The 23,571-nt window shown below is 36.0% G+C and overlaps 1 protein-coding gene across 1 annotated transcript; it reads left to right on the top strand.

Annotated features, from left to right (window-relative positions):
- Positions 1–16,482: 16,482 nt before the first annotated feature.
- Positions 16,483–20,575, top strand: LOC132067151 (1,4-dihydroxy-2-naphthoyl-CoA synthase, peroxisomal). The gene is made up of 9 exons (XM_059460300.1): positions 16,483–16,960; positions 17,848–17,970; positions 18,595–18,696; positions 18,881–18,919; positions 19,025–19,123; positions 19,419–19,466; positions 19,673–19,768; positions 20,010–20,132; positions 20,366–20,575. Exons 1-9 carry the CDS (start codon positions 16,688–16,690, stop codon positions 20,480–20,482), a joined length of 1,020 nt encoding a protein of 339 aa, XP_059316283.1. The 5' UTR covers positions 16,483–16,687; the 3' UTR covers positions 20,483–20,575.
- Positions 20,576–23,571: the final 2,996 nt, after the last annotated feature.

The raw sequence follows: 23,571 nt of genomic DNA, 5'->3' as shown, positions 1-23,571 counted from the left end.
ACTGGGCAGGCAGCCCTTTGGGATACACTTGAGGCGGTGGAGACTTTCAGATTGTATATAAAGGGGTTCCACTTCATTTTAACTCATTTTTCTCTCCCAAAACAAAACCAAATAGCTCCCAAATCCTCTCTAGGCGTTTCTCTATCCTTCAAGTAAAGTTCTATAACAAATCAAAGTGGTTTTCCCTTTGAAGATCATAGAAGTGTAAGTTTGAACTTGTTCTTCCTTTTGTTGTGGTGAGATTGAAGTTACTTCAAGTTGAAGCATGGTGAAGGTGGGCTGATTCTTGACATCTAAGGTAAGATTATCATTTTTCTTCATATATGTGAGCTTAGTAGAGCTTTAGAGGTGCTAGGAAGCTATGAAATTGCAAATAGATGTTGATATGTTAAGTTGAGCTAAAGGTGTTGTGTGTGACGTTTTAAGGGGTTGTTCTTCATGTGTTGGACATAGAGTGGTTGATTGTTGTTGTGTTGATGTTGTTCTTGACTTGAGGGATGTAAAAGAAACAGGGCAGATGTTGTTCGATTTGCCATAGAACGACCTTGTCGCTCGATAGTTAGTTGGGATGTTCCTTCTTGTTCATAATAGTATTTTTTTCGTGTTGTTGACGAGCGCAAAACACAGTATAAATTAAGCGCTTCGCTAGTCAAAGATAGTATAAGTTAAGATCGTCTCCACGGGGATGGGTACAAATAATTACTCAAACAGAACCTTGGTCAGTATTATTCAGGAAATAAAAAACTTGTGTTTGTTGTGGTTATAAATCACGATTATCGACTACAACGTAATTAAGGACAATCGACAATGAAAGCAAAGATTACTATTAATATGAGAAGTAAGGGTAGTAAGCAAGACAGATGTAAGATTTTAGCAATTAGCTTCAATTCGTTTTATCATTCTCCTCTAAATTTTATTGAGTCTCTCGAATTCAATAAGTAATTAGTTTACTCCAGAATCTAATAAACACCTTCCGATTGTTTATACAGATTTCACAAATTAAACTAATGCAAGCCTTGAGAATGTTCAAAAATTATGGATAGAAATAGATCTTCAGACGACTTCTAACGAATATCGTCAGCTTATAACCCAAGAAAAATTATTCAAGAGTCTCTTCCGATTACTCTAAAATCATTCAATCATGAGCTAAATCAGATTTATATTAAGATAATTCATAAAACACTTTCTCTTCCGATTAAAGCATCCAAAAATATCTCAACGATCAAATAAAACTACTATCCATGAGTTCAAGACTGATGAAAAGCCTGTGAACATATGCAAGAAAACACTAAGGGTTTAGGCTCAAGGAAAACGTCTCTCGAATATTGTCCTCTCTTGGTTCAACCAATAATTCAAGAAGCTCTTTCCTTACTTAGAAGAATCACCAATTAAAACCAAACAAAATAATGTAAAGATATTCACCAAACTATTTCTCTTTCGATTAAATAAAATAGTAAATAACTCTGCAATTCAATTCAAAACCCTGCTAATGAATTCAAGCAATAAAACAAGAATCGAATCTAAAAACGTCAATCAATACATCATTTCTTGTCAAAACCCTATAAGAAAACTACTCCATAATAGAATAAAAGAACATAGAAGAAATAGCAGTAGAAAACATTACAACTGACGGTTGATCCAAACTTCCGTATTGAATCGAATCGTGATGGGAAGTGATGAATTCGGCCATCAAATCCTCTTCTACGCACCTCCAATGCCTCCTAGGTCAAAAGTCCCCTAAAAAACGTGTTTCTGGTGTTTTTATATCAAGTCTAAAATTAATCCGAACAAATATACCCTTAATAATTCGAAACTGAATTTCCAGGTGTCAAAACCCCTATCGCGACGTGGCCCGCTAATTTTCTTGCGAGTCTTTTATCCTTGGCAATATGAATGGCGTTGCTGCACACAATTCACGTCACTTGTTGCCTTCATTTACCTTCAATAGCTTTGTATGCTCATAGTGCCTTCTGCCTAACATGTCGTTTCCAGGTGCTTCCTTCCATTCAAGTCAGGTACGTATCATGCAATTCCCTATTTGTTTTCTTCTTTTGCACAATTTAATGACTTCCTTTTTTTCTTTAATCATTGCATGATCATTTCTCATGGCTCTAATCATTATGAAATAATTAGTGCTGATCATCTCCTTATATTGCTCCATCCAAATTAATTTGATCCCATATTTCATCTTCAATATATCGCTTTAGTCTTCTACTCAAGGCTTCGAAGTTCTAAAGTATCTAAAATGTTTCGTGGTTCGGAATCAAGTCCTACACAAGAAAACACACGTAATAAGTATAAAATACTAATATTATAGCTCAAATACGATTAAAGTGTAGTAATTAAAAATAGCCAAGAAATTCGTATTTCTAGACTACCATCAGTTGTAGACTAGTTGTGAGGAGGCGGTCTTTATTGTCATCATCGAAGATTCCATTCCAAGGTATGTAAGGCTAATTGTATCCTTTTCTTTGGCATGAATCCATAGCAAGTTCCTTTTTCAGAAAACGAGTTTCAAATGAAATGTTCTCTTCAGGATTCAATTACCCCTTATGCTCCGATTTCATTGTTTCCTCGATACTATAAGCTTCATATATCTATTTATGGTTCGTGCTCCTCGTAGGAAATGCAGCTAAGTTATAGTGGCTTCCTCGTAGAGGCATCCTTCGTATAATGACGCTTAGTATGAGTTGCTCCGTATATGTGCTAGATAGCTCTAGACATTTCCTTATGTAATGTTGTCTTAGTGATACGAGTTCCATATGTTCATTGGTAATCTCTTGTTTTGTCCAAAAACGCATACAAACCACAACGACTCCCTCGTAAGAACTCATGTGGTAAAATGACCACTCGTAAGGATTGTTATCCATGCTCATTAGTAGCTCCATATATGTCTTAATTAGTACTACTTTGATAGGTTCAGTTCCATGTACTTACTAATAGCTTCTCATTCCAATTGAAAGTATTTACAAGAAGTAGTGACTCCTATATGGGAATTATAGCACAAGGACGATGTAGAGTAACCCTATGCGAGCTGTTTGTTGCTGATATACATAACGAGGATGAGATGAGATTCCTATTTGATGGATAGATACTTCTTGTAATGTGCTTTGATGACCTTGGTATCAGTGATATGAAAATCCCCCTTTGTGGAGGTATGTTGATGTTACGATAGATGCGTATAGCAGACAGGTCTAAAGACTTGGGAAGTACAGGAGTGCTAGCCTGGCAGATACGGGCATGATATCCTGATAAATGACGGATGCACTAGTCTAGAAGTACCGGCTTAATAGTCATGTAAGAAATGATAACATCGGTACGCGAGCCACAAAAGTACAGACTTACATGTCTGGGAGCTAGCACATACTTACGAGACGATATGAGTATTTACATTACAGTATATGTGTTCACGTGACTTGTGTATGATAGGTTAGACCTGTTACGAGCTGTGAGATATTGTTACAAAAATTCCAGGAAGGCAAAGCTTCAGAGAAATACTACGTGTCCTGATTGGTAAGACTAGGATATATGGCGTTACAGACTTGTTGTATGATGTGATCTGCGATTTCCAGGTGATCTTGACACGTGTTTTATCCTATCATCACATCAGCATTTCTTTCATTTGATAACAGTATTCTTTTAAGATTATTCTGTTGCTTACATACTCGATATATTATTCTATAATGACGTCCCTTTTTACGGGGACGCTGCATTTCATGTTGCAGGTGTTGACACCCAATTTTGTCCCTCCTTCATTCCAATTTATTTCCTTGGGCTTTTAAATTAATTAAACCTAAATATTTTATTTTCGCTACTATTTTTACTGCTATTAATATTACTTTCGTTACTTTATCACAATTTTTAAATGATTCGTCATCGTTTCATTTTCGGATTTTGTGCTCGTTAAATTAATTATACTTTGTTAAATCATTACTTTCTACATACTAATTATTAATTGTCTTCATGGTACTAGTTGTTAAATTAGAAACACAAAAGGAATTTAATTGAATGAAGGAAGGGGGCCATGTTTTTCGGACCAAACAAACGGCCCAATTTTCGACCAAGAATGGAGCCCAAACGAATTATTTCAGCCCACACCCGTTACCAGTACCCGACCCGACCCGGTCCAGCCCACTTTCCTTAACAAACCTAATCCCTTCTCTTTCTCTTCTTCAAAAACGCAGCCTTTTCTCTCTCTCTAATCTCTCTCACTCTTTCCTCTTCCAGCCAGAACCAATTTCCCCTTTAGCATTGGCAGATTTTGCCATCTCCATTTTCGGATTAAACAGCCATGCACCCCTCCTCCATTCCCTTCTTAGCAAAGCCTTAATCGCCTTTCTCCATTCAGGTTTTGTTCGCCCACTTTCATGAAAGACGATACCTGCGTAAATCTCTGCTTTTTCAACCATGTCTGAGCCGAATCACGTGTTCAACGTTCAGATTTGAACGGGCTATTTGATTCAACTTTGAATCGATTTCAAGATCCCGCCCAAATCGAAACCCTAACTTTTTCCTATATATACATCGTTATGGCTCAGCCGAAGGGGGCGGCTTCGAAATTTCTATTTCTTCGGATATGCCTCTGAAATATTAAGGAGGGACGTTTTTGGAACCACTGATACTTTACTATATCCAACATTTTTATTTTTCACCCCTACTCTAAATCTTGGATTTGTTTCAAATTCTGTTCTGTTCCGGGTTTAGTCATTACTCGCGTTTTGAAGTTATTCGAAAAAAAATCAAACCATTTTTTTTGAAAGAGTATTCTGTTCTATCGGGATTTTAAATCGAAAGATTTTCGAGTTTGGGATTCGTCGTGTTCGAGTATAGATTCGAGGCCTCGACACCCGTTCACTGCACCCAAAACAAGTAATTTTCCTCTACAACTTAGTTTGTATTTTTCATTCAGCTTTGTGTTAGTTCATGTTCGGATGAATGTTTGGTATGTCGAGTACCTACTTGCCTTTGCTTTATTCGGTTTCTTATTTTCATTCCTCTGCCTATCTATGTGTTTATATGTGTTAATTTCTGGCTTTAGTTCTTGTTTAGTTTTGGTCTGCTGTTTAGTTAGTAACTTAGTATTTATTATGTTATTAGATTAGCCTTTCATGTTTTAGCTTAGTCTAGTTCCTATTAAGATGTTGCTTACTCTACTAGGTTTAGTTCATTCTCTTAATTGGTCTGTGTAGTTTAGTTATATGTTCATGTTTAATATGTTATGATTAAATGTTCATGATTAGTTGGATTAATGTTGATTTAGTGGAGTATAGGTTATCTGTGATTAGTATGTGATCTGCTTTTGTTGATTGTTGAGTTAATCCGAGGTGATACCATATGATTAGAAGAGGTCCTAACCTGATTAGAGATTAAGCTTAAAGTTTTTATTAGTTCATTAATTACATATGGCACGTTTAACTGTGACAGGATTATGCCTGTTTCAAGGTTAGTTTAAAATAAAGTCTAAGCAATCTAAACTTAGCTTAATGCCATGTTAAATGTTCTTATGTATTAGTTGGATAAAAATGCTTAAATGGTTATGTGATAGTCTGATAAGCATATCCTAGGGTTCGAATTTAGATTGTCGAAAACAATCCCTTATTGACTCTATGTTGTTAAACATTGAATACAAATAGCATGCTTTGTCTCTTAATGTTCAAAACCAAGCCCTCTGTCATATTTGGTGGCTTAAAATGAATACCTTCTCGGATGCTCAGCTATGCCTTCATATTAGCTGTCTATATTAAATTTCTATTCATCCGAGCCTGCTACGTGCTGATCTGATATATGCTAGGCAAATCCTTAGATTCTTTTGTCGATCAAATGTGACAAGTGCATTCTGTGTGGGATTCCTTCACGGGTACTTTTTACTCGATTTATCTATAAAGTGTTCTATGAATATGCATTCATATGAATTTCTCTTGTTCCTTGGTTTAAAAGCTATTATCTAAAGCTACATCCAGAACTGCTAGAACTTGTATATTGTTGCGTATTGATCCTGCCAATCGCTGGCTGGGCTTTGATTCTATTATTATCAACCTACATGATCTTTTGAACAACAAGAAACTTCAACACGTTGTCATATTACTCTTCTCTCAATCTGCTGGTTTTCTGCTTGATATACCAAGATATACAGGGTATATTCATCGCTGTACCCTTACAGGTGTACAGAGGTGAGTATATTCGATATACTTAAGGTGTATCACTCCTACAACTCATTAATATGGACCACATCACGTCAGTCTAGTCTCTGGGGCTGAATATTGTTTTTTTTTCTCTTCTTTCTGATCCAGTTAAGTGGCCCGTATGATTCTTTTTTTTTTTTTTTTTGGATTTTTCTTAGTTTACGGGCCCTAGCATTTTTTGTTAACTATATTGTCCCCCCCAATAATTTGTTTGCTCAATGTGTATGCTTACTTATGATTAAATGAAATTATTCATGCCTTAATACAAATGCTTAGATATATACTAATTCCTTCTTATTTTTTTGTGCATGACCATCTCGCACCCGAGTCTGAGGGACTCGTCATCTTCCGCATTCGGTGTTGGGCCAAAGCCCAACGCAATCTGTCTTCTCGAGTCAGCCCAACCCGCAACGTATAAAAGATTCTTGGGCCAAAGCCTATATGAAGGAAAATTAGTAGCAGTACTTAAATGGGCTAAGCCCATTTAGTTGTATTTGCTCTTTACTTATTTGTGTGCTTGATTTATATTATACAACTAACACTTTATCTTATTTTGTTTCTTTTGACTTAGACGTATTATGGCGGGGTTGTAGGAATTGTTCAAAGCTTAAAATGAATTGTTTAAAACTTAGAATGAATTGATTTAGACGGATTCTGGCAAGGTTGTAAGATAAAGTAGGATTGTTAAAACTTAGAATGAATTTAGTATTAGTACCTACAACATTTTGGGCTATGCAAGATGATTTTCAAAAGGAAGTCGAAGGCCAAACAATAATCCTACCTTTCTAATAAATCATGCCGATTTCAAAACACTCTAAAATAATGGAAACCTGTATCATTTTTTGGCATCAAAATCCCTTCAGACTTCTGGTGATTTCGTCATATTTAATACTAAAGCCTTAAAATCTTGCTCATATTAATCTTCTAATGATTCCTCATTGTGTTAGTCGGTATAACTTATTTTTTTCACAAATATTTACAAAATGACGTATACTTTCTTCAGTTTACCTATATTTAAACTCTTTGTACAAATTATTATTTTTTTACGAGCTTTGTTTCTGCTAATATTATTACCTATACTTTAAACTTAGCAATATTTATAAGTTATTTTCAAAATATCTAGAATGTTATATTTACACTTAGCCTAATTAACTATAAGTCCGGTCGGATTAACCATTATTAATGGAACTTAGAGGATGCCTAATACCTTCTCTAGGTTAGTTGAACCGTACCTAGAATCATTTGGTTTATGGACTTTTAAAATCAACTTTAGATAATTACTTTAAACAACCTTAGGTGCCCTAATTCACCGTAAATAATTAGGTGACGACTCTTAACTTTAAATAACCCCGGAATTACCCGGATGTTGTAAACTATTTTGACTTAGGTTAAAATAGGGTATGACAGCAGGTTCTGATAGTCAGTTTGGCAGACCCTTGGAGTAGATACTCTCAATTCTAGCAGTTGATTGGCGAGACTCCATTTCATCCGCAGTGCAGCAGAGTCTAAAGGTTATTTGATGTTGTGATGTTCACGGTTTTACAGGTAGGTTAAGGCCCTGTCCCGACTATGTTATGTCTATCAAATGTTCTTAGAAGCTTTTGTAGACGTATATGTATATATGGTCAGTTACCGTATGCTAGACAGATGTCTGTGTTGGTTGAGGCCTTGCAGGCCCGTGTGTTGATATGTGTGTGTGTGTGTTTGGAATTTTCTGATTCCATGTGTTGCAAATGTTGTAAGTTCACCGGTTTTACAGAATGGGTCGCTCACATACGTAAGACATTAAGTTCCAGTTCATCTCACCTAGGTTGGGGTGTGACAGGCGGAACATGCCAGAAACTAAAAATTTCAAGCTATTCTTTAGCCATATTATTCTTACCTTTCTTACTTGACATACAGCTTGAGATGCCCTAACCAATAGAGGAAGAAGAGGCAGAAAGAGGAAAAAGAACATAGAGAAAGAGGAGAAAGAATCGTGGACACAATAGAATGAGGGTAAAATAAAAGGTTTTGGTCAATATATTTTTAGTGGGCCGGGTCAATAAAATGGTTAAAATTGGTACTTGTTTATTTCTTACAATTTTGGCTTTAAATAAAAATAACTAAAATGTAATTAAAAAACTACTTAAATAGGTTGAGTGCCTTTGTAGGTGAAACGCCAATAGTTGAGTGACATTCTGAATGAAACACCTGTTTAACCTAAAAATAGAGGGAATAGTTAAATTTATTTAGGGGTTTAAAGGATACGCGATTTGTTTTGTAATCAAAGATGAAATAAATAAATAATAGGAATGGACATTATATTAAGCAAATAAAATGACTGAAACAAATAATAATTGAGTGATTAAGACTGGGCTTAATTTATCCTCCGAGTAAAGTCCTTTGATGATGTTTATCTAGTGTGATGATATTAAAGCTACAGCAGTATTCCGGAGCAAAAAGAACGACTAAAGAAAGTAAATTATTCTAGCTAGAGCTTGGAAAAGTAAAGTGTAGACTGTTGTATTTGATGATCCTTTTTCAGGATTCTTCATCTTCTTTTTATCGTACAAATAACCCTCCTCTTAAGCTATGAATACATTTTGATTAATCGCAATAAAGGCTAATAATTATGATTTAATGCTGAATTGTAACGTCTGCTCCGTACACAGCTATTCATGCAACGTTACTCTTTCATAATGACCCAATGCCACTGCTTTTGATAGATTAACTCGGGTCACCACCGGAGTTGTTTATCTCAATTAAAAGAATCAAGTTATACCATTACATCTTCTCCTGCCAAGTGTTCCAATACTACTTTGTCACGTGTCAGGATATATTTTAGCATGTGTACAGATAGTCCCCCCACTATTCGGTATAATAAAGTGAAATGGGAGAGTTGAATTGAAAATGTCACCGGATCCATCACTTAATGGTGGGAAAGTGAATCGACCCTTGATTCATTCGAAAACTAACTGCCAGCTTTGAAGTTAATGCGCCTGTTGCGATTTGCCGATGACCCTTCAATCAACACTATTGACATAAAGCTTCCATTTGTTGGAAGTTATGTCCTTTTGAATGCCAACCGTTCCATCTTCCCCGCTTGGATTATAAATAAGGCAAGAAATCAACCACCAAACTCAATCAAATCCTTTCCATTTTTAAGAAAAACTTTTCCATTTTCAAAAGTACTTCCTTATTCACTCAAATCTTTTCCGTCTTCACCAATGTTTCAACCCTATCTTCTCCTACTAACAAACCTTCACCTGGACATTGTTCTGGAAAAGCACCAGTTTCTCTTTCAAATCAAGAGATTGATTTGAATTCTCTTGCCGTCTATATTCTTCGTGTAGGGTTTAAATATCATGATGACTTCAGTGTAGTCGATCATCATCAAAGCTTCGAAGATATTGAGTCTTTTATCACTGCTGTTATTATCCCTAAAGTTCGTGAAGATTGCAATTTTACTCCCAAAATTGCAATCGTTGCCGTTAATGATGGGACCAAGATAAACCATCACTTGGATGGTTTTACCACGGTTTATACTTACCCTTTCACGATAGGCTTCAGTCATCCCATTCCTCAAATAATTTAGGATTTCTGTCGCCGGTATCGTGTCTATGTCAGACAAGTTGCTTCTCAAATCTGGCGCATTGTCTATTGTATTAAATTTTTGGCTGATCAAGCTGGAGTTCCTTTTACCCTTGATCATCTGATGCACTTATATGCTCCTCGGGTTTTTCGAGGAGGGTTAGTTCACCTGTACTCCCGGGAAAAGCACTGCCTGGTTAGTCCAGAGGACGATTTTGACCGCGGTTGGCTCCATAAGTTCATCATGATCTGAACTAGTCATCTTTACCAGTTTGAGCTTGAGCCCTTCCCGGAGGCTTGGAATCCCACTTGTGAGTCCTTATTTTGTTCTTTTCTTTTCCTCTATTTTCTTTTTGTATAATATCATCGCACTTTGTACTTCTTTCTTCAGCAGTTCCCGTTGAGCCGGAGCTTATAGTCGGGATTTTCGAATGGGTAGTAGCATTATTGCATGCCTCTCCCAATTTGATTCGCTCTCGGAGGAGCATGACGTCTGATTGGTGGAGAGGGAAGAACCACGGTGAGATGAACTTTCCCTACCTCCTTTTACTTTATTTTAGCCTCTCTTTTCCTTTTTAAATACTTTCATAATTGCAGATCTTCTAGTTCGAAAGCCTATTTCCTGGAGAGTCCATACGCAAAAAGCTGCCCTATCAAATATTGTTAACGGTGCTTCTTCCAATTGGAAACGAAAACCAAAAGAAGCCTTTGTTTCTCCGGTGGGCATTGGGCCGTCGCTTGCTCATGGAATCTTGGAGCAAAGTTCAACAAGATGCCACTCCTGGGGTAGTTCTTATTGATGACTATGAAGAGACGCAAGCTGGCGCTGTCTTGAATCCATTGCCTGGTGATTCCAGCAAAGTGTCCGGAGAAGTCAAGACCCCTCCTGTCAATCAACATCCAAAAAGTCCTACTCTTTTGGTCGGTGAGCCATCGCAAAGGAGCTTTGTTCCTCTGGTTGAAGCAGGGACCTCAGATTCATCTCCTCGCCCAAGCCTCTAGTTGCTAGGCTAGAAGCCTTTTTGGCACACCTCGCCAAACTGTTTCTTCAGGTAACTATTTTCATCACTTCTTCCGCTCTTTTTTTATGCTAGTCCCCAGTATCTTCGATTAACCTCTTTGCAATTTATCTTTTCAAGGGTCATGTTGTTGCTACTTCTACTACTGAGCCTGCACGTATACTTGCTCTTTCCCATCGGGAGATTAAGCTTCAGGAAGATAATGACCATCTTCGGGTAGAAGTAGAGAGATTGCAGGCCGAGATCCGGGACTCTGATTCCTTCGGGCTTCTCTGAGAATGCATTTGGAAGACGCGACAAATTCACTACGGGATCGGGAAAACTCTTTACAAATGATGACTTCATCTTACATGGGATTTCAGAACAAATTTGCACGTCTTGAAGATGATTTAACCAATATTCGGGACCAACTTCTTAGTGTTGAAGTTTCCTACGAACGTTTGAGGGCCCAGTGTCGAAAATTACGACTCCGTCGTGATCTAGCCATTCTCGAGACTAGGAGAAATACACTCGAAGACGTAAGTGCTCCTAATTTTGATCTCCCAACAGTGCTTCTTGAAGAAATAATTGATTTGGAAGCTGCAGAAATGGCTCTCGAGGACATCCAAGATCCTGAGGCAGATGAACCGGGAATTGAAGACTCCGGATCTCCTTCGGCCACACAGGGATTGACCTGGACATTTAGCCCATGTACTTGTTCTAAATAACCGCAGTTTTATTTCCTTTTCCTCTTTGAACACCTGATAATCCTTCTGTTACTTTCGCTTCTTAGTCTTCTCAAGAGGAAGACTGGATCCGAACTACCGGACAACAACCAAAGAAGAGAACATTCAAGAAGTTTAGTTACAGAGGAGTAGATCTCGATGCTCTTCTCGATATATCAACCGATGAGCTTGTTCAGCTAAATAGGAGTAGATCTTGATGCTCTTCTCAATATGTCTACTGATGAGCTTGTTAAGTTTATCCCTGCTAGTCCTTGTAAAAGGTTTCAGAGAGGTTTGAAGAGGAAGCTAATCACAGACTTAATCTTGTTTAAGAATTTCTTTGCAGAATTAGTATCATTTTGACATTGCCTTACCATAGTCACATAGGAGGAATTTTTCATTCTTATTCCTAGGATAATAGATGTTTTAAAGTAGCAGCAACTTTTGCACTTATCACTGGTGTTCCGATAGCATTTAATGGATGACTTTTGTTTCTAGCTAAACTAGCATGATTTTTGTTGTATTTTCTATAATTTTGAGGCCTTATTATTCTAATGCAACATAAATCAAAACTTAACGTAAGTGTTTCTTACTCGGATGCATCGTTTCCCGAAAGTGTTTCATTCAGTGCTTTCACATTCTGCGCAATAACTCTTCTGGTGAAGTCCTTATTTTATTGGACTCCAAAATAACTTTGTTGCTTGTACGGGATAAACTGTTTATCATTTTTTCAAATCTCATCTCGATAATCTTGGACTCAATTGATTACGAGCCTAACTTTTTCAAGACTTGACACTCAAGAATTTGTTTAAGAACTTGATTTAATTGGGTTTTTGTGCACAAGTTTTTTCGGATTTATTTTTCGTGAGGTTTTTTTTTCTTTTACCTTCATTTATGATTTTCTTTTGATCAGGAATAAACCATCTGGTTCAGTTTTCTTTGGATAAGGCCTTATAATTTGCTAATGAATCAGATGTCTCCGATTTATTTGGGCATTATTTGCTTTGAATGCAAACTTATCACTTCATAGATTACTTGGAAATGATTAACCATTCAGTTAATGTTTTTGGCTAAAAATGATTTATTTAATCATCACAATTCTTTTTTTTTTCCTGCTATGAGTCTAGCAATTCGAAACAACAAATCTATCAGTAAATCTATTACAATTCATATATTGACTTTGCATTTGGTACATAGTCCCCAGTTCTTACAATAACTGTCTTAAAAACACTTGTTGACACGAATCTTGAGTCGAATAAAACTTGTTTATAGCCATTCTCCGTGGAGGCTTTTCTTAAAATTTTCATCAACCTAAATCTTTCGATCATCATCCGGAGTAACACGCTTGTTCTTTGCCTCGTTAAAAACCTTGCCCAAAAAACCCATTTTCAATTTTTTAGGGATAAAAACCGATCGAAGGAAAAAAGAGTGTAGCACGTGGTTCGCTTGGATCTTCGAATCATTGCTATGTTCTTCCTTTGCTTCCGGGGTCCATCTTTCTCTGTTTTAATTGTGAAGTGCTCTAGAATCAGCCTTTTGATCCCTACTTTTCCTCCGAGCTTTGTCTTTTGCTGGGCTATGTCCCTGGGTCCACCTCTTTTGTTCCTGCAACATAAAGAATTTTATGATAAAATATTTCAATTTTATCTTAAACTTACCTCCATATGATTTTGGCCCAAGGACGCCTGTGCGTTTTTGGCAACCAATTTTTTTTTTCAACCCTAAAGGTTTCGCTGCCGGTCGTTCCATTCAATAAAGCTTCTTGTCGGAACATGAAATACACCCTTTGAATCTGGAAATTCCAATCGCTTGCATGAAGCCGATACAATGATGTTTGAGTCTTGAATCCATGACTTCCCTAATATAGCCTTGAAACCCTCATCATTGTCGATTACTCGAAATTCTTCCTTTGTTTCTCCACCTCCGGTGGCTACCACTAATTCCACAACTCCGAACTGAAATAAATTAACAATTCCCCATTCAGACAACTCCATGTTTCCTATTTCCATTAACTGTTCTACAACATCCCCTTTGAATAAGATTCCTTATGCTCCTCGATGTTACCGTCGTTCCTGAGATCATAATACCATTGATTAATGTCAAAACCACCAAATCATTCAGGCTAGGCAAAATGTTTTGAATGTTTTTATCCTCTGCAACTTCCTTTTTCAACTCAGTAGTTTTTTGTTTAAGCACTTCCGTCCTCACTACTGAAAGTATTCTTTCTGGAGAAGTTTCTTCCTCATCCGAACCTGACCAATCAAAACAATCAATATTTTTTCAAAACAAATCTACAAATTCTAAGCACGAGCTGCGGGGACAACCGGCGCCCCCGGTGTACACCTTCTTTTCCCGACTTGGATTCGGAAAGGCAACTTGTTCCTTCTTTGATATTGCTTGTATTATCCGGGCCCATCAATTGTCATATTTATTACATGACGAGACTCAACTTGAGGTTCTTGCTTAACCACATCCCTGTGCTTTCCGTAATTATTCTTTGGCCTGTCACTTAAGAATTCTATTAAGTTGCCATCCTTTAACAGTTGACACAACGGCGTTCCTGAGGTGTCGGCAATCAACTATCCGATGACCATGAGTCCCATGATAATCGAAAAATAGATTCATAGACTACAATCCGTGTCTGTTCTGACCAGATTTATCCTTCCTATCTGGAACTGGTCTCTCATAATATCCGTGTCGGCTTCGTTCTGGTCTAGACCGTGACTTTTCATGTTGACCATATGGTTGATATATGTCCTTTCCAATTCTGGAATCAGAATCAATGCTTCTTCTTGGTCTGTCATAACTCCGATTTTGACCGGTTGAACCAACTGCCAAACTCAACTGATCATCCTCCACCCGAATTTTTGACTCGTACCTATTATGAACATCTGCCCAAGTTGTGGCAAGAAATTCCGCAAGCATTTTGAAAGAGCGAATAGAATGCTCCGGAAGCAATGAATACCAAGTCATTGCTCATTTGGATAAAGTTTCATCGAATTTCTTGAGCAAAACAGACTCAATTTCATCCGGTTGCATATTGTTTCCCCTAACAACACATGTATATGAGGTCACGTGCTCATGAGGATCTGTTATTCCATCGTACTTGGGTAAGCTCGGCATGTTAAATTTTTTTGGAATGAGTTTAGGAGCCACGCTTGGTGGGTACGGCAACTGCACGTATCTTTTTGAATCTGGCCCCTTTAACACTGGTGGGGCTCCAGGGATCTGATCTATCTGGGAATTAAACGCCTTAAATTCCTTTTTCGCTTTTATCCAACCGGCTATTTAATTGTTTCTCATTTTTCTCTAGCCGGTTAGAAAGAGCTTCCAGATACTGCATCACTTCGGGTGCTCCCCCATTGTCACGAGCTCCACCATTGCCCTCTTCTTGTTGCGCATCCATATTAGGTTGACCACCTCCAGCATTGTTTTTTCCTGCCTGCAAATCCGCAATGTCTTTCTGTTGCTTTTCCAACAACTCCAATATTTTAGCCATTACCGGATCCGCTTTTGCAACCACCTCTTCTTCATAATCATCCTTTGGAACGAACTCATCACCAGTGTGTTTGGACCCACGTGGTGACTCCCACATTTGCTCGTTCCTAGTCAAATCAACTTCTGTGTTTTGAGTCCTTCCTTGAGTGTTTGCAGCGTTCAACAGTCCATCTGCTTGGTTTCCAATATTCGTCATTTTTCAAGACTTGTCTGTTGACAGAAAAATAAGTATTGTAAGTTTAAAGGTTAGAGCAACAAAACAATATCAAAATTATCCTTAGCCCAATGGTGGGCACCAAACTGTTTAACCTAAAAATAGAGGGAACAATTAAATTTATTTAGGGGTTTAAAGGATACATGATTTGTTTTGTAATCGAAGATGAAATAAATAAATAATAGGAATGGACGTATATTAAGCAAATAAAATGACTGAAACAAATAATACTTGAGTGATTAAGCTTGGGCTTGATTTATCCTTGGAGTAAAGTATCATTGTACATTTCAATTTGAATTAGGAATTATGTGTCCAACTCTAATCAGCCCTTGAAAACGAAAAAAAAAAATGAAAAATCAAAAGGTCGTTTTATTCAAAACCCCAATTGTGACATCCCTTCTCTCCCACTTCACACCTCGGAACGCACCAACTACATATGCATCTGATCATATAAGTATTATCTATTCCAACAAATAATACAAAAGAAGGAGGTTTTTCAATGCGAGATCTACCTTTGATGAGCTTTATCCGGTGTGACGATATTAAAGCTAAATCAGTATTCCGGAGCAAAAAGAACGACTAAAGAAAGTAAATTTTTTTAGCTAGATCTTGGAAAAGTAAAGTGTAGATTGTTGTCTTCGATGATCTTTTTCAGGATTCTTCATCTTCTTTTTATAGTACAAATAACCTTTTTCTTAAGCTATGATTACATTTTGATTAATAGCAATAAAAGCTAATAATTATGGTTTAATACTGAATCATAACGTCTGCTCCGTATACAGTTGGTCATGCAACATTATTCTTTTATTAATGACCCGGTGCCACTACTTTTGATAGATTAACTCGGGTCACCCATCTCAATTAAATGAGTCAACTTATATCATTACATCTTCTCCTCCCAAGTGTTCCAATACTACTTTGCTAGGTGTCAGGTTATATTTTAGCATGTATACAACACCCATAGTTGAGTGGCTTTAAAGGGCAGCCCGGTGCACTAAGTTCCCGCTATGCGCAGAGTCCGAGGAAGGGCCGGACCACAAAGGTCTATTGTACGCAGCCTTATCTTGCATTTCTGCAAAAGGCTGTTTCTGGTTAAAAAATAAATTTGAGTGACTTTCTAAGTCAAACACCCATTCTCAATATCATTTCCTCATTTAATTTCAACTCCCTCGTATATAGACGGCCATGAGCTACGTGACTAATAGACCATGAATTTCAAAGGATACTTATTGAAATTACTTATAACAACACCATTAATCTATCTTAGCTTGAGAATAGTATGCTTTAACTCACACAGGCGAGTATTAAAATAAATACACAGGATTTCCAGCATCCTTTTGGCTCCATAATCAAAAACATTTTATCTCAATTATCATCTTATCTCATCTTATCCAATCACTCAAGAAACACCCACATCAACTGATCATATATTTACACTCTTCAACTCCACAACACACAAATTACTCACCTTGAAATCAACATTTTTGTAACAAAAAAATGTCAAGAATGTCAGAGAAGGACCTCAACACTACGAGGAGGAGAGTGGCATTAGTTGCAAACCATCTCTTGCCTGTTCCTTCAGCTCAAAATGTTGTTTCTTCAATTGGGTCTTCAAATTGCAGCTCTAATTCCATGAATGATAATTACCATAAAATTCATGGTGAAGTCTCCAATCATGAACCTGTTTGGAGATTCATTCCTTCTGATGAATCTGGCAAGGATTTTACAGATATCATTTATGAGAAAGCTGTTGATGAACCCATTGCTAAGGTTTTTTCCTTATAATTTTTACTTTTGTTTAGTGGATAATGTTTATTGATTGGTGAGCACACTTTTGCAATGGTACGTACAGAAAATTGGATAGTATGCTTCAAGAATGTCAATATGAAATATTCTTAGATCATTTAAGGTGGGAAAGTTAGTAAACTAAAGCTATTTAGCTGAATTGAGTACTCCCTCTATCCCAATTTATGTGACTTAAGCTTGAATCCATACAAAGTTTGAGAAAGAAAGGAAGACTTTTGAAACTTGTGGTCCTTAAACATTTCATAATAATTGACTATAATAGTTTCACATTAATGGTAAAATAGGAGATTTGAGTTAAATTGTTTGCAAATTTAGAAAGCTATCATTCTTTTTAGGACGAATTAAAAAATGCATGCTGTCACATAAACCGGAACAAAGCGAGTATTATTTTTCAGATGCCTGGCCTGGGTCTAGTGTATTTACTCAACGCTTGAGTTTAGTCTAGTGCATAAACCATGTCTTGAGCTCCATGGGGTTTATGTGATGTGGCCAATCTTAACTTGCCTATAACAAGAACTTCAACTATGAAAGGACACATTTTTAACATGGTAAGTGCAGGCTTTGAGACTTTGCAGAGGCTAAATGGTAGATGATACTGTATTTCTCTGCAGTATTATGTAAAGCATCTTGCATTAGCTGACCGCTTAACAAGTTTCTGATAAACTAATGCCATGGAATAGAGAAGGAAAAATCACATATGATAATCATTATCAGCAACCTTAGGTTCTTAGTTTTCACTGCATCTCTGTTTTACTATTAGCAACAACTAGAGGTAGCCTGAAGAGATAATGTAAGAAACTCAGAAGCTGCAGCTTTAGCTTTAACTAATATCGTTTTTGTTCCTCTCGTAGATAACAATCAATAGACCGGATAAAAGAAATGCTTTTCGACCACACACCATCAAGGAGCTTATTCGTGTATTTAATGATGCCAGGGATGATGGTTCAGTGGGAGTCATCATCCTCACAGGAAAGGTAAGTTTCCTATAGAAATATCATATCATGAACAAACTGAAGGAGTCATTGAATTCAATGTATGTGAAATGATTTCAATTTAAAATGTGAAGGAAGTGAACTTTAGGCCAGTTATCAATTTTTCGTACTAGCAAATATATACATCCAGCCACCATGTGTTAATACTTGATGAAGGAAATGAATAACTAAATTTTAATGCACAGTCTTCGTTGTGTATTTACACCGAACCAGCTTGTAGTTATGCTTCTGGTTGTTCAGTTCCGTTCAAGAGTATCTCAATTGTAGGAGTGTTACAGTAGTTGATGGAATTTGTTGTTGACTAGAACTGAGCCCTGATGGTTTTGCTTCTTAGCTTTGCATCTGGCCTAACTTCTCTTTTGATTTGTTTCGTTTTCCTTCTGTTTGAATCATCTACTGGTAGGTAATCCTTTAGAGAAGAGTTTGTCTGGGTGTGAAATCAAGTTTGAATTGTTGTATGGTTTATTTCATTGGAAAAAAAAACCAGAAAACCTTCTTCTACCCTATGAAATCACTTTCTAGATATCTTTGTATAGTGAATTAACTTCAGTAGATTGTATCATTTGGCTGTGCCACATGCATTGTTCTCAAGATGAGTTGATGCAGGGTACAAAGGCATTTTGTAGTGGTGGTGATCAGGCATTGAGAAGTAAAGATGGTTATGCTGATTTTGAAAGTTTTGGTCGCCTCAATGTTTTAGATTTACAGGTACAGATCGGTCATGTTCATTTAAGTCACTCAAACAATTGTTGTCTTAAGATAGGCAGTTCATTTTACGGCTATTAACACAAATAAAAAGAAACTGATGTTAGCCTTTTGATGTGTCTATTTCTTAGCCTCAGTTGATGTGCTTTTTAAATTTACCTTACTTTTCTTCTTCTTTTCTACATAGGTGCAAATTCGCCGTCTTCCAAAACCAGTAATCGCAATGGTAAGTTCTCTTTCTTCCTTCTGTTAAGTGCACTAAATCCGTTTCCTGTATATCACGTAACTCAATTATCTTTGGAATATCTTTTTTGCTTTTTGTGCAACTAAGGTTGCAGGTTATGCTGTTGGGGGCGGACACATTTTGCATATGGTTTGCGATCTAACAATTGCAGCAGACAATGCTCTATTCGGTCAGACAGGTCCAAAGGTGCTTTTATCAGTGACATCTTTTTACATGTGTACTTGAGAATGCATATATTAGTAATAAGTCAGTAAATGAGCATGTATTTAAGCACTAGTAGAACGTGTATTCAAGTACTGTTGGAATAAAGCGATGTTCTATGTTGAACGAATATCCCAGCTTATTTACACAGTCTACTATTGTTCTTATTCTGTAGCCTTCTTGACTTTTATTGTTCCCTACTTTGCACAAACAGTCTACATAAAGTTAAATTTGATGCCATACAAGGATTCACGAAATCTGATTCTTTTGCAAATTGCAGGTTGGAAGTTTTGATGCTGGTTATGGAAGTTCAATTATGTCCCGTTTGGTGAGCATCTTAGAACTTGGTTTTTCCTTTTTTGCTTTTGCTTATGTTTTCATTAAGATAAAATTTGTAGATAACAGATTGGTCTCTCTTTTCATGTTCATGAACTTCTTGATCAAGTATTCATGTAAAAACAAGAAAAGTGCATATGATTTATAATTAAGGTAATCTCCAATTATATTGGTTTTAATCTTTTGCTGACTGAACAGATTGGGCCGAAAAAAGCACGTGAAATGTGGTTTTTGACTAGGTTTTACACAGCCTCTGAAGCAGAGAAAATGGGACTTGTGAATACTGTTGTTCCAGTGAGTATACCGACTGACTCCACTTCCTTAAACATAAGAGCTACCGTTAGTGTAACAACCATAGAGAAGCAAGAGGAAAATTAATCAAAATTAGCATTCCAATTTCCGATACTTTCTGGTTTAGCAGAATGTCATAATTGTACTCCCTGCAACAAATCTGTCGGCCGTGTTAAGATTAGAGAAAGGTTTTAATCCCTGTTATAGGAAATGACTTGTAGTTTTCTCTTATTTTCTTTTTTAGTTAGATAAGTTGGAGCCAGAAACAATAAAGTGGTGCAGAGAGATCTTAAGAAATAGTCCTACAGCAATACGGGTGCTAAAATCGGCTCTCAATGCAGTTGATGATGGACATGCTGGACTTCAGGTATATTTCACTTTCCCCTTATATTTCAAAATGTTCTCATATTAGATCTAGAAAACAAGCTCAGATTTTTATCTACTTTTCATTTTCCTTAGCGCATTCTTCTCTCTTCATTGTATAAAACAAAGCACAGAACATAAATCTTGATAATAAGTGTTATAATTCTGAACATCAAATATGTCCCTAAAATGGCAAATACTTATGATACACATTTTCTTTCTTTAAAATTCTCTCAGGGCCTTGCGGGAGATGCCACTCTCCTATTTTATGGAACTGAAGAAGGCAACGAAGGCAAGAATGCATACAACGAACGTAGAAGACCAGATTTTTCTAAGTTTCCCCGGCTGCCTTAAGTTCCACTGTTGTTGTTGTAATCAGTTATTGCATTCCTTATAATGGTGTACTAATTATACCATAATAATAAAATTTCCTTTAATGGGTCCAAATTGAGCGGCGGCAATATGGTATTGAAGATTCATATAACAAACCTCAACTTGCTCGGCATTGAGGTGTAGTTGTCCAATCGAAATGCTGACTTGTTTGGAGACTCAGCGCGGTTTGTGACTGACTAATGTATTTTGGACCTGCCTTTTGTCTCCAAATAGACTACAATACCTACAAGATTGAGACTACTACAAAAATAAGGCAGTGGATCATCAACTAGATGGATCTCGAGTCTCTTCCGGCCTGGAAACTAAAACACCCAACTATGTTATTGGTTTCCAGGGTGTTTTTTTTAATATTTATACTCAAATTTCATATATATCTTATACAACTATACATAATCTACCTCGGGTTTGATGGGTGCTAGAGCACCACCAAAATGCACATAGGTCCACTTGTCAATGTTGGCTGAAAACACAATCCAAATTTTGGTTGTTTTTTTTTGTTTTTGGAATTTCATATTCACTCGCTGAATTAATCTGGACTCGTGTCGTGTAAGACTCATTTAAGGAGAAGCTCTCCCTACCAGAAATTTCTCCATTCTCAGGGTTCAAACCTAAAACTTCTGGTTAAAGATGGAGGATCACACAACCCTTGGTTGTTTGTATAACTTTCTTTTGGCTTAAGGTGAGGTGCTTCCTTATTTTATTTTGTTTTATTTTAATCCTAATTTTGCACACAAAAAGAATTATTATTAATAACATAAATAATAATATACAAATTATGTCGATTGATTCAAAACCTTTGTAGCAAAGGAAGCTGACTAAGGCTTCATTGAAATTTCCTTTTCTTGTTTCCATTTGCTTAATAACATAGGTTTCTTTTCAAACAAAAGTATATACTAATACTTTATTAGTTAAGCTCAACCACGCAAATTCCATGAAAGGAAATCCACCCCCTATTTAGTAAATTGCAAAGTAAACGAACTACACAGATAAAGGATCTATATGGTTTTAATGCTCGAACAAAACAAGCCAATAATTTAGGGATTGGGCTCCTCTCCATTTCCCTTCTCTCCATTTTCCCCAAGTTCTACCTTAGATTAGAGACACATGTCATGAGTTAGAATTAATGACTAAGATTTAATTGATTAAAACAAGGCCCTAATCATGATTACATTATTAATAACTTATTCATAAATATATTAGAATATTTTTCTTTCTCTCCCTATTTACTTTTCCTACCCAGTAAAATATTTTTTCTAATTTACCAGATTATTTTTTGCCACTTAATTTTTTTCCCTAATAGACCCATTATTCAATTGGTGATATTTTCCATTTTTTCAATTATGATGCTTACTAATTCACATAATATAGACCCCATTATTCAATTGGTAATTGTATATTTCTGAAAGAGTTGTCTATATTCTGACAAATATCACCATTAAAGAGTTATCATGATTGAAAAAAACATGGAATATTAAATAGGAAGAGAGAGAAAGTATTTTAATATATTTATGGATAAGTTATTAATTATATAAACTATGGTTAGGGTCTTATTTTAATCAATTAAATCTTAGTCATTAATTCTAACCCATGCCATGTGTCTCTAATCTAAGGTAGAACTTGGGGAAAATGGAGAGAAGGAAAATGGAGAGGAGCTCAATCCATAATTTAGAGTTTAGATTGTTTTAACATTTACTCGATTAAGTCATTTAAAAGTTAGTTACGGTAAGTGTCTATACTAATTATGAGTCATCAGTAGCATAAAAAGACAATTGCACCGTATCAAAATCGATCAAATTCTAACAAATATCATACGTTTGATTTTTTAAAAGATCACGCACGTAGTCCCTTACGAGAGGGAATTGCTGCAATGTATAGGTCTTACTGAAAAAGGCTGAAAAGGTGTCAAACTTTTAAAATTAACTTATTTTGAAAAGTATTTTTTTTAAAAGTGCTTTTTAAAAAGGTACTTTTGATGAAAATCAGTTTGTATTTGACCAATTAATTAAAAAAACACTTTTGAGTAGCAATTAGTGTTTGACCAAGCTTTTAAAAAGTGCTTCTAAGTGTATTTTTCTCAAAAGTGCTTTTCAAAATAGTGCTTTTGAGCAAAAACTATTTTTTTAAAATTAGAAAAAGCTAAACTACGCTTCTTGTGAAGTATTTATTTTCTCTCAAAAGCTTGGTCAAACACCTCACTTTTTTAAAATAAGCACTTATTAAAAAAATAAGTACTTTTGGGGAAAAATAAGCTTGGCCAAATAGGCTATAACTCATAAGTTGTTTCTCATGTAAAAATGTGTTACACCGTAACAAATAAAATCAAAACTAAGCCTATAAAACGTACTCCCTTGTCCTTATCAATTTTTATTGTTTTTCAAGAGTTAATTTGACTAACTTTTGAAATTAAATTGAATTAGATCAACTCCATATTTTAAAATTTAAATTTAAATATTCAAAATTATTAAAAAAATAACTATAAATTGTAATTTTTATCATGTTAATACAGTGAAAAAGACATTTTGAATCTTGAAAGATTAAAAGTGTCACATAGACAACAGTGTAATTATTACTCCCTCCGTCTCATATTATTTGTCCATATTATTATAAATATTCGTCGTAAAATATCTGTCAATTTACAAAATCAAGATAGAATTAATTAAGTTTTTTTTATAGTTTATCCTTAACATTAATTGTTTTTTAAAGTAACCAATATCGATTAGAATGCAATTAAATGAGAGATAAGAGTAATGTAGTAAAAATATATTTTTTATTTATGAGTTGGTGTAAAGGGGAAAGTAGACAAGTAATATGAAAGGGAGGGAATATTAATTAGATTAAGAATACCTTGCTTACCATAAATTAAAAGAATTAAACGTGGCAGTATGTGATTGCAGTTGCCAACATACACGAAAGAGACTGACGGTGGAAAACGCACTCACCGGCCACACCATTAGAAATGAATGGCATTCTCGTCATTTCACAAAACCCCAGATACCCATTTTCGTAACATTGAAAAGGCGGATCTCCTTTCCTCTATTTATATATAAATA

This window comes from Lycium ferocissimum, chromosome 8, assembly GCF_029784015.1.
Source record: "Lycium ferocissimum isolate CSIRO_LF1 chromosome 8, AGI_CSIRO_Lferr_CH_V1, whole genome shotgun sequence".
Taxonomy (NCBI): Eukaryota; Viridiplantae; Streptophyta; class Magnoliopsida; order Solanales; family Solanaceae; genus Lycium; species Lycium ferocissimum.
This window is presented reverse-complemented; position numbering and strand designations above follow the sequence as displayed.